The sequence below is a fragment of the Pygoscelis adeliae genome, unplaced genomic scaffold (genome assembly GCF_000699105.1).
Source record: "Pygoscelis adeliae isolate BGI_AS28 unplaced genomic scaffold, ASM69910v1 Scaffold66, whole genome shotgun sequence".
Taxonomy (NCBI): Eukaryota; Metazoa; Chordata; class Aves; order Sphenisciformes; family Spheniscidae; genus Pygoscelis; species Pygoscelis adeliae.
In genome coordinates, this window is record NW_008825167.1 from 8,581,330 (window position 1) to 8,593,597 (window position 12,268).

At 38.6% G+C, this 12,268-nt stretch overlaps 1 protein-coding gene across 1 annotated transcript in view; it reads right to left on the reverse strand.

Moving 5' to 3' along the window:
• Positions 1-2,562: 2,562 nt before the first annotated feature.
• Positions 2,563-12,268, reverse strand: part of CPZ (carboxypeptidase Z) — a 37,363-nt gene continuing 27,657 nt past the window's right edge. The window contains exons 8-11 of the mRNA XM_009328820.1: positions 9,198-9,333; positions 7,983-8,122; positions 4,675-4,774; positions 2,563-2,918 (exon numbers count right to left, since the gene is read on the reverse strand). Coding sequence (XP_009327095.1) covers positions 2,563-2,918; positions 4,675-4,774; positions 7,983-8,122; positions 9,198-9,333 — 732 coding nt within the window. The remainder of the gene's footprint in view (positions 2,919-4,674; positions 4,775-7,982; positions 8,123-9,197; positions 9,334-12,268) is intronic.

Sequence of the window (12,268 nt, forward strand, 5' to 3'; positions counted from 1 at the left end):
TTCTTTCTTTCTTTCTTTCTTTCTTTCTTTCTTTCTTTCTTTCTTTCTTTCTTTCTTTCTTTCCTCAAAGCATCAATAAAGATGTCCTAATTTTAATCTAAACTCAAATGGATTTCTGAGAGCCACCCAGGGAATTCTGGCAGTCTTTTCCACCTCCAAGGAACTGAAAACTGAAGATTTTATCTTACGAAAAAATAAAGTAGTTCCAGAAGACTGAGGCATACCTTTTCCCAAGAGACTCATAGTTGCTTCAATGCACTTTAATACCTCCCATCTATACAGGCTGTTACGTGTGAACTAGCAGAAGTCTGATCTTAACTTTCTTTCTGCTGGACATCTCTTTTTGTGGATGAGGTAGAGAGACACAGGGAGGCTACTCTTGTTCTATCATACTGATTTCACATTAGTGGTGTAGTAGTATAGAATATTAGTATTTCAAGCTCTCTAAAACATAACATGTCTTTACAAACTTCCTAGAAAATCATCTTTCCAGTCTTGACTGCCATCTGCTATTTCAACTCAGGACGCGGGAAAGAAGTGGATTTTCTGCACAGCCATTCTCTTTTGCATTTCAGCTGGCTTGGGTTTACTATGATTACTTGAAAAAAATCTAAATAGCCCTGTGAGAATCTAAGAAATACTTATAGGAAGCATCTTTCTAAGTGTGCAAGACATTATGTGCATAAAAAGAGCAGATAATAGCCAGCAATTTGGCATATTGTTCTGATTTTGTTAGCTTTATCACTGTTTTCACAGGATGGTGGCTTCAAAAAAATGACCACAGAAAACAGTAGTAATACCTATTACTGGAAATAAAGTCTGGAGGTGCATCTCTTGCTTGCTTATCTTTGGCATATTTAGGATTCAGGGTTTCTTTAACCAATTAAGCCTGAGCAAGGAACATTTATCCATGTGCATGCAGTGCATTCACTCCCATATAATTAATTTCTGTTAATGCTATGAAATTGTTTTCTTTCATTTTTACATAGTTTCCAGAACTGCAGACATTCAAGTACATAAATAACAGACTCCTGACTTCAATCAGATTACAACTGGGAATGAGGTACTTAGGCATGTGCAGCACCTAGTTGCAGAATTAATATCATTCATCTCTTGGGTCTTCTTCGGCAATTATAGTGTGAGATATGTGCACGTGGACGATAGGATTCATGCAATGTGGGCTTCTTTACCTAAGATGAGCAAAAAAGTTGTTAGAAATCAAAGGACAATCCAGACAGCTAATGCAGCAGCTCCTGCAGTAAGTACATCAGCTCCAAACAATCACCCTATTCACACACGGCGGCATTTAGATGAGGAAATACTGTGAGTATATAGAGTTCATTAACCAGTTCAAACCAAAAGGAAGTGTGGGCCTATGTGTTTCATCAAAATTAAGGATATTTTTTTGAATCACCCTAAAAAAACATTACATCTGATGTCTGAGAGAGGACAGCATCTTGCAAGACCGCTATTCACCTAGCTTTACCCAACTATCTTGAAAAGAAGTTCATGGCTTCTTTGGTGTCTACAAGTTTCCTTAACAAGTATGTAGACTCAAAACAATGCATGATGTTAACAACCTTAGTGTAATATGTCTCATTTTAACCTAAATTCCTTATTAATTATTTCATTTATTTTTCTATGTCATAGATGTGTGTATTTCCAGCAGTAAAAGTATTTTTCAGTATTTTGCTGAATTAGATTAAAAATCTATTTGTCTATCAGATTAAAAACTGTTCAAATTATATTAACATTTAAACATCATAAAGATTGGATATTCAGATTCCTTGGAACAGAGTTTATGTTCCAAGCATTTTTCTTGATTTGATGGGCCTACTCCTGGTGCAAGAGATTTCAAAGGAGGAAGGCTGCAAAGATTTAACACTTTTAGTACATATGTCTTCAAAGGGTAACTTCTGAAACTTGGGAAAATATGTCATTGATACTGAACTGCCTATGAGCAGCCCATCCTACTGAACGTGTTACTTATTCAGACGCAGATTTATTTCCAAATTCCTAATACCTAATGATTTTCTTTTTCTGTCCGAAATCAATGCTAATATCACACAATGGATTTAAAAAAAAAATCATTGTGAGCTGTATTAGAAGAGTTAATGAACTGAACTTAATATGCTAAAATAATGTAAAAAGAGGAAAGAAAAGACTTTTCTGAATGTTTCTGAAAGTTGTTTTTAGTATATAGTCATTAATGTGTTAAGATGTACAAAAATGCATTAAAAGATCAGGAATATTTTCCTGCAGGTACTTAGAACCTAATAAATAATGAATGTGATGATTAACTACATGGGCAGAAGTACAGAGCATTACCAAGAAAAAACTGCATAAAACCTGGCGTTTGAAGGGATGTGCACCATTGTTTTTAATATATAAAAACACTTGAACATACTCAGTTGTGTGTGAAGAGAAAACAAAAGAAGAAAGCGTGCTTGAATTAACATTGTATTTTCAAATGAAACATTTAAATATTGCCAGAGCAGTGAGGGCATCTGAAGTCGGGTGGAAGGGCAGAAGAGCCAGGTGAGCAGAGCACCGTGACGCCGTTCAGTGCTGCTTGAGTAGCCACAGAGGCTTGTGCAGGTCTAGAGAGCTGAAGTAAGACCACCACCAGGGCTTCTCCCTGCCCGACAGTGCCCCGCCTCGAGCCTCAGGCTGCCCGTGTTGGGCATGAGGGTCAAAAAGCTCCAGCGGGTCGTACGGGTCGTACATGTCTTCCATCGACCGGCGGAGGAGCTTGTTAGGCCAAGCCTCAACAGGTCGCAATACAAAGTCAACTCGCCCAGCCCGTTTCATCTTGGCAGGGATGGTGACCCTCTTCATCACCCGGCTGTATCCCACCGCTTGGGCGCTGATTATGTATGTCCCCGGCGGCAGGAGTCGCCAGTAGTCTCCATCAGCAGCTTAGGAAAGGTAAAGGCACAACAAAACTGAGCTTAGTTTTTAGTCTTGCATCCTTTATAGTTACATATTCACATACAGATGCATGCACAGATAGCACAAGCATTCAGGGGGCAGGTTTTGAAATAAGTTCAGAAGCAAACTCTTGAATGACAAAAAGAGACTCCACCTGTGAAAATCTGGCCTTTGGGAACTATTGGAGTAAATTTCACATAGAAAATGTCAGTAACTGCTGTGCCTGTATCATAGGGAAGGGGAGCTTTCCTTCATGCTGCTTTCCCAGGGGTACAAGGAATAGCTCCGAAGAAATCAAATAAATTTAAAACTATATGAAACTTAAGAAAGTGAAAGCAGAATCCAGGCTGGAAAAAAAAAAAAAAAAAAAAGCTTGTCTAAGGAGCCAAGAAATCCCTGCTTTTATTATATAACATTCAATTACTTTGCAGACATTATAGCACCTAAGACTATGGAGTTGGAGCTACAGCTGGTATAAATTGCCATTAGCGTAAAATGGATGTAAATTTCCTCCAGCTGAAGGCTAGAGCCTACAGGCAAAAGCAGGGAGTTTTAAAACAGAATATTTATTCTTCATTTTAAATTTCCTTTATTTTGAATGGTAAGTTTTTCAACTCAGTTAATATTGCATTGATGTTATTTTCTCACGGAATTCCTCAGTCTTTTTTAACACTGAAATTAAAAGACATTTTAATCATATGACATTCTTAACCCCACCTAACTTGAGAACAAATACTCCTTTTTCCTTCAATGTAAACATATTTTTTATTTAATTCTTAATTCTTTAAAGGTCCACTGCCAATGGAAAGCCATTGTCTGGGAAGAAGTTTGAAAAAGACCGTAATTCATGCCAGAGTCTCCCACCAGCCTCAAGAATCTGCATCATCTCCACCATTGTATCCCCTCTACTGTTAGTTTTTTTGAAACCTGGAAAGCATCCACTACTTTAGAAACCATTCTGGCTTTACGAATTGATTCAACAACTATCATTAGAGAAAATGTTACCATTCATGTCTTCTATTTTGCACTCCTATGGCCTACCCTGTTCTCACTGAAATCAATAATAAAATGAGAACATTGATTTCAGTGAGAGCCTAAAAGCTCAGAAGTTTATGACTGTGAAAATCAGCAGTTGCATACGCCTCAATACCTGTTTACCAGCTGGCGACAGGTATAAAGTGAACATAATTCAATGTTCTCATTTTTTGCATTTGATATAACTATTGTCCAAAAATCGCATATATTTATGTGATTTTCACACAAACAAAAAAAGGTTGCCTGTCCTTCAATCACTGCAGTTATTCCTGTTGTTAAAGTCAGTGTGGACCCTACTCTAATGTCTACACCTCATGCTCACAATATTTCAACTACCTTATTCTATCAGGGCTCTGTGCCTCCACATGCTGAGTTACAGCCCCTGAGCAGGGCTATTGCCATATTCCCCCAAACATGAAACATAAAGGTGGGTTTCTGAATCTCACTGAAGACACATTGGCTTTGATGGACAGCAGACAGTTCCATGTGGAAGTTTTAACAGCAAGGACTGCGTCATCCCAGAGACACGACAGACTCAACAGCCAGTTTGATGTGTCTTCTCTCCTGTTATTCTAGAAACAAACCCACAGCTGAACCTTCAATTCTCCATTAAGGTGCCATTTCTATCAAATACGACAAGACTTTTGCAGGTTAAGCTCTCAGTGCTTTCACCCTGCCCCAGGAAAAAGCTCAAACTAAAAATATTACCTGTGGTGACATCATGTTGGATACCCCTGACTGAAATACGAGCATTTTTTATTGGGTTGCCGAACTTATCAGACACAATTCCTTTTATCCCCCGATGAACCTGGCAAAGCAAAGCAAAGTTAGATGGGAGTAATTTACTATAGTACCACCTCCTCATCTTCTACAAGGAAACCCCTGTAGAGAGGAAACAGTGTTCAAGAGGTTTAACCCATTTTAGAGGCTCTCGGGCGCTAAAGCCCCTTCAGATCACTTCCTCTGTTTTGGGAGCTCCAAGGGGCCTGAGGGAAAGGAATAACTGAACAAGAGCTTTTTTGGGCTAGGTATGTGGCTCTGAATTGAGCGTCCCTTCTCTGCACAGATCACTGGCACCTCATGATCTGACCACGGTATTTAAAGACTGTTCTGAATGTCTGCCCTAGACACAGAACCATGAAGAAATGAAAAGTTAAGGCTTTAGAAAACAATCTGATGCTCTATACACAATGAGAAGGCATCACTGGTGCTATGAGTGAAGTTAATTCAGCATGAAGCAACAGCCCTTTAATCTATTCGAAGTACAGCACTAAAAGATGTGTGAAACAAATCAGAACCAAGCAGAATTATTACCTTTCACACATTACCACTTATCAAAAAATACACTGCCATCCTGGCAGTAGAATCAATTAATGTGGGTTGTATAAGGAAACCAGGTCTTTAGTATTAGTTGAAATACATAGTTTTCATTTTCTTTCACTGAATCTAAAAGGATCCCAAACTGCTTAGCGGTAAAGAACCAAAACTGAACAACTGTCCTGTGATAGACACACTGTTACTAATTTGAAGTAGAGCAGAAGCATAAGAATAAAATAAGAATAAGATGGATACTTTTGTATTAGTATTATTTAATGTACAATCTTTAACACAATATTTGTTAATAATTCTCAAATACACTAATGCACATTAATAAACATATAATATTTAAGAAAATTATTAATTTGTTAATATTCTTATTTAATATTAGTGAATAGGAATAAGTGAGGGAATTCTTTAGCTGCTTGGGACTCATCATCGCTCTGCTGCCTACACTTCACTACATGTCAGAACGTCATGATAGCAGTGTGTATAATATCCTTTTCCCCTTCTTTACAAGCACAGAACCCAGCTGCTTGAGGTGATGAGAAACGTGGTTGGTGGCAAACTAAAGAGCGGTGTGAATTCTGTCACACAAGGAGGTGCACAAACAGCTCACTATATTTGAAGTTCAAGAAAAAAAAACAGGAAGAAATCCAAGTAATTAAACATTAAACCTCTTAGGGTTCTTTTTTTGCAACCTTCCAAAATGAAAATATTTTCTATTGGAAACTCTATATGACCTTTTTAAGTGAAAAGTAATTCCATTTTGATTTTTCCCCTGAACTGCTATGATCAACTTGAGCTGTTCTTTGCTTCGCTTCCCCCCACCCTTCTTTCTCTTCCTCCCATTTTTGCCTCCACGTTATCCTTTGTCACAAAAGAAAATTAGATAAAAAGAACAAAGCATCAAAACAATGGAAAAAATATGTTTGCTTTTCTGTTGGAATATAGAGATGTTTAAAAATAAACATTAAAATATCCAATTTTACAGTAATTCTTAATACGAAGCTGGAAAAAAACCCTCTAGTCTAGCGACAGCGTTTTTTTATTTAAGGTGAGGCTGTGTTGTCACTGCTCTTGTTAAATAGCCATTCCATACTGAGTCGAGCTATTCACTAGAGGGTTTAGGAATGACTCAGTGTAAGGACTTGAAATCTGCCCCTTAACTATTATGATGAAGCACTGCAATTTGTTTTTCAGCATGGACTTGAGGATTTCTCGTATGGATAGTGAGTAAATCTCGTCAGAAGAGTCATCTCAGACCCAAATTTAATTTTCAATGAAGACATACTCAAAGTAGTATGACCTCATCCAACTTCAATAATAATTTTGCAATTACAACATGATGGGATAAAAATGACAAAATTGAAATTTCTTTAACAATGTTGATTTGTTTTGATCTAGTAAATACACTGGTTTTGGTTTTGCCTCAAGTCTGTACCACGTAAGTTTGGGAGAGTGTTTTGATACCATGTCTGATGGGGAGAAGAGATCAGCATTTATGAAAATGAATTCTACTTCTGCGTGTTAAGCCAAGTAGATTTGTACACACACCAAACAGCCTGGTATATATCAGAATAAGAAAAGTTTGAATTGGTTATGGCAGACTTAATCCTTATCGGGAGTAATTCAGTCATCCTTATCTACAAAGTTGTTTTGCTTACTGTCCTGCATCTACTCAAAAAGCTTTTCCGGCATAGACTTCTACAGTATCTCACACCATAAAAATCTTTACATCTTGAAGACTTCAACTGCAATATATATGGATTTAACCCAGCTCCATTTGGATTCACTAAAACTCATTTTCATCAGACAGCTGTAAAATGAAATGAGTTTGGTGGTCTGTACTGTAGACTTTATTGAATGATAATACTTACCACAAGTAGCAAAAGGTTGCTTAGAAAGGCCATAAAAACACTCCTAACAATTTTAAATTACTGCGTACTCTATCAAAATAAGGCATGACAGAAAGCTAATCTACTAATGGCTGAAGGATGAGCACCTTCTGTTTCTGTGTTCACTTACTTATTGTCAGTGAGGTATTTGTTTTTGCTGAGCTTAAACTTACTATTAAAAATTACTTTTAAACAGCATGTTTTAATGCTCACAGACATACAGTTGCTCCTTTAGAAGATCAGGCTTCAGATCTTTTTTAACTACTTTTACCAAGAAATCAAGCTGAAAAGTGTGGAAACGGCATTTCTAGCAAGATGCTTAGTACCTCTCAATTTCAGCTGAATCTAAATCTCCTGCTGCTGTGCAGTAGGGTTTGGGCCACAAACATGGAATATGGAAAGGAAAAAGTTCCAAGAAGCTCTCTGGAAAGTAAAACCTTTTGGTTTATTCTTCAAGAGAAAGGTTGATTCATATTTTTCTGAATATGTGGGTTTTCTCTAGCATTAAATTTTGGACAGTTGGTTTATAATGTTGAACAAAGTATTGACAGACAATTCCCTTTTCCACTGTTTTCAAGGCCTTTACAGTCCTCAGTCTCCATCGTTCCTGCAAGATAGGCAAAATATTTTACGTGTGTCCCGCTAGGCAAACTGAGGCACTGGGGTCCTGAGTGGAGTGTGATGATTGAGTCGGTGCTATCTCGTTGATAACTAACTGGGGAAACAGTAAAGAAGTGAATATTGACAAATAATGAAGAAGAAAAAACCTAAGCACAAAGGTCTGTAAAAGCAGAGCTGTACCATTTCCATGTAATTCAGAAGGGCATCTCTGTTTTCATGCCAGATTGTAAACAGTTCTTCCTCCAAAGGAAACTTTTCGCATCCTACCTCCACGGTAACTTCAAAGCAATTTGTGTGAAGGTAATTAAAATCTGCCATACCTACAGGTGTAAAAAGAAAAAGGAGAGATCATGAACAAGCCATTTAACCCTTAACTGGAGCTTTGCTGTTGCAGTCAGCTGAATGCAATCCCTGTGGGTGTGGATATACATATTGTAAAGAGTGTGCATGGCCAATATATAAAAAGTATTCAACACATTCAGGATTCTACAACTTGTTTCAACTACAAATTAACTAATGGCAATGACACTTCTTTCAGGCAAAAAAGCATCATTTTAAATTATTATTCACCTGACCAAGAAGCAGCGATAGAGAGATAAGGATTGGTTAATCATGGTAATTGGATAATCGGCTGTATCAGAGGTGATTGCCAAGGGTCACCAGCAAAGATATGACCTTTTGCCTTTAGTATGTTCAAAACTGTTTCTGTACAAAAGACACTGGATATAATTTTCAGAAGAATGTAAGCCGAAGATATTTAAACCTAATACTCACTCATGCCCCAGAGCTCTCTAAATGCCTAGTTTCAACATAATTATTTGGGTATCCAGCTGAGTCCTATTTGAAAACACAACTGAAGCACTGCTGAAAATTTTATGAACGCTGATATTTCATCCATGCCACTATTTCAGGACTCCTGAAGAAAACTAAATACTATTATTGGGGAAATCAAATTAGCAACCTCAGCACAAATGAATGGGATGTTTGTATCTGTTGTAGTTTTTCCTGAAAAAGAGTTTATTTAAACTGCGCTTGCATAGTCTGCAGGAGGGGTTCAAATTCATGTTGCTAAGGAAAGAGAGCATAGCATTAAGCATTTATTTCTACATTTCAGATTTTAAAACTAGAATGATATTATATGCATGACACATTTGACCCTTGTATAACTTGTTAACTTTTCTCAGGTCATATCATGGCTGAATACATCCCATGGTATCTGAATATAAATGTTACCAACATACATTTTGGTACTTAAATCCCTTACAAGTTATTTTTTGCAGGGGTCTGACCTAAAGCAAACTGAAATGAATAAAATTATTTCTTTCAAAACCGTGTGTCTCATAAAGGTCATATAGAGGTTTTACCTCACTTGATATGATGGTAAAGTGGTTTTACCTCCAGTGAAGCTGTACCACTCAGCACCATTTATAATACCTCCGCGTTTTACAAAATTTCCACCACAACGAAGTTCGGATCGGTCTGAGATGACTGGATGTGCATCTGCATAGGCTTTAGCCAGCATTTTAAACATCTGAAACAATAGGGTTTAAAATACATTTGCTTTTACAAACTGTAAACACTGTCATTACTGCTAGTAACTATTACTGTTGCGAGCCCAGACAATGAGCCACCCTGCGTCCTCGAGGCTGATGGAGGGGGTGAGCCTCCTTGCAAGGATATTCTGCCAGGAAGTTTTCACTTGTCCTCTTCTCCAAGGTCCTTCTCTGCAATCCAATTCATTTAGCCAGAGGTAACATTAAATACCAGTGGATTTTGTGATACTTGGCTTCAACCTATCACCTGGGGCAGGATTAGAGGGCTTGTTTGGTTGTAATTCAAGTCCCAGGTTTTAAAGCTGAAATTAGCTCTCCCTGTAATGTTTTATCTCTTGCTATTTTTACCGTTTCAAAAATACCTACACCAGCCCAACCAGATCTTTGCATTGGCCGCTGCTGTTTAAAACAGACAACGTCAATTTGCTTTTCACTTATCATTCACACAGGACAACCTGCCAGTCGGATCTCAATGACAGGTGCTTCTTTGTGGGGCAGAAACCATTCCTAAAAAGCAAAGGACAGGATGTGGTGATGGAGGATGTCACCACTGATTTCCTAAGAGTGTTAAGACTGATGAAGAGCAGAGGAGTCACCACCCAGAAAGGAAAAGTGACAGGTACATGTAGTGAAGACAGAAGAAACAGCAGTGATCTGCAGAAACCGTTTCTTTGAATCAGGTTCCTGCCATTTTTCTCCAATGTTTATTCCAAATTTGTTCAGAAATACCCCCTCTCCTTTTTGTTTATTTGAACGTTATCTACAAAAGCTATGATTTCAGATTTCAACATTGAAATGACAGCAATTATCAGATACTGCTAGATCCTACTACTCAGCATCACGAGTTTCATTGCATATTGCTTAAGAGAACACATGCAAGAAGTTGGGTGGCTAAAATCCTGTTTTTAGAAGTGATCTTAAAACTTTATCTTTGACGTTGTCATCAAGGATAAAGACCAAAATGACCAAGCACACAGCTTTGATCTAGTATTTACGAATGTTTCTAATAATCACAAAGCTGAGCCGATTATGGGATCGGGTAGGTGACCAAGGAAAGGTGGAAAGAGAGCGATATGTAAGTGTGAAGACAATTTACCAAAATATTTCTGATGACCAGACACTAAAAATCCTGATAATACAAAATGCTTTTGTATGTCCCTTGAGTTTCTATGTGTCTAAGTATTGCTCAGCCCAGACAATTATGTCTCCTTCAAAGTTCTGCTGGAAAGAAATGGATGTTAATTAAATATGGTAAGAAGAACTTTTACTGCCAATAGTTTGGCACCAGGCCCAATATCTTTAATTCCTACAGGAATTTGGATTCCAGTTCTGTGGAAGATATTTGTTAAAAGTTTAGAAGGTGCCTGTGTGACTTAGGAGTATGTTCCTCACCTTTCCCAAAAACATCTGCAGATGTTTTATTTCTAGTGACCAAGTCTTTCTTCTCTTGTTTCACACCAAGAGGCATAAGGCTTTTGCCTGGCCACTGGTGCAAGTGAACGAAGATGGGTGGTAGTGAGAAGAGAAAATGAGAAATCCAAAATCAAGTGAACTTGATTTAAAAAAAAAAGTTAAACTTTAAAAAAAAAAAGTTAAAATGTGTTCAGATAGCAATATGCTTATTATCACTTAGCAGCTAAGGTATGACCAGTCACGGACCTCAAAAAACCTAGACAGTTAGGTGTAACACAGTGGAACAAAAAGGGAAAAAACAGAGGAATCCTTGTGACTTTGGAAGTGTGATGCTTCATTCCATAAAACGGGATCAGTGCTGTTACCTTGGCCAGCGCTTTTACCCCACTGATTGTCACAGGTTGGGTTTTTCAGGGGAGGGAAGGGAGTGCTTCCATTCACCAAAGGGAGTGAACTTGGTGTATGCCTTTCTGCTCCTGTGCGCACTGGCATCAGTGCAGCTTCTTACATAGCACAAAGCAACAAGAGTCTGCTAAAAACATCCATCTCCACAAAAGCCAAAAATGGGATAGTTCTGGATTAGGTGAGCTGAACCAGATGCAAGTATGTGAGTGTAAGGACATGGTCCAGCTTTGAGACTCCTTGGTCCCAGCAGGTACCAGCCCAGGCTGCGATGCAGGCTAAAGAGGCTTGAAATCCGCAGTGTCTTGGATCCTTGTGCTATCACACATACACCATGAGAGACATAGGGAGGTGGCAGCACCCAGATGCATTTTCAAAAAGGGCAACCTGGTTTGAATGTACTTTGCAGAATTTGACTTTTTAATTTCTGGCCATTATCTGCACTGCAGTATTTCACCCTGGGCTGCGGCCAAGGGTGCAAACTTGCCTCATTTTCCCTTGCATGGCAAACTCGACAGGTCAGCGGTCAGAACAAGGGTTATGGCTAATGTATGGCAGCTAAAACAAGCTCCTATATTTCAGGATGCAGGTTCCCCAGCAGCAGCAGCTGCAGATGACATTATTTAAATGCAGGTCACTTCACAGGTACAGGTTTTATAACTTTCTGAGCAAAATTTAAAGTGATGCTGGTAGTGTTGTTAATGCTGACTCATTTGAAAAATCGGTTTTAATTGAGGACATCCCCAGCCCTCCCCTGTATGTTTTAAACTTCCAAGTTTTAGCCATCTTCTCAGGCTTCGCAGCCACTGACTATGTAGCAGCCACCAGTGTAAGGTCCTGTGTCTTACACTGTCGCAAACCAGGGATGCCATTAGGGCTTGCCCAGCTGCTCACTGCATTGGGATGGAGCACTTTGTACGTGTGACTGCATCGTTTCACTCAAAACTCACGTGATGTCCCTGACTGGAGATGATGGAGGGACTGCTGTTCTTCTATCCTACAGGCGAACTGCTTGATAAGGCACACATGGCCATATTCATCCACCATCTACACATAAATCAGGATACACCTAGCCCAGGTGATGGGATATAAGTGCAC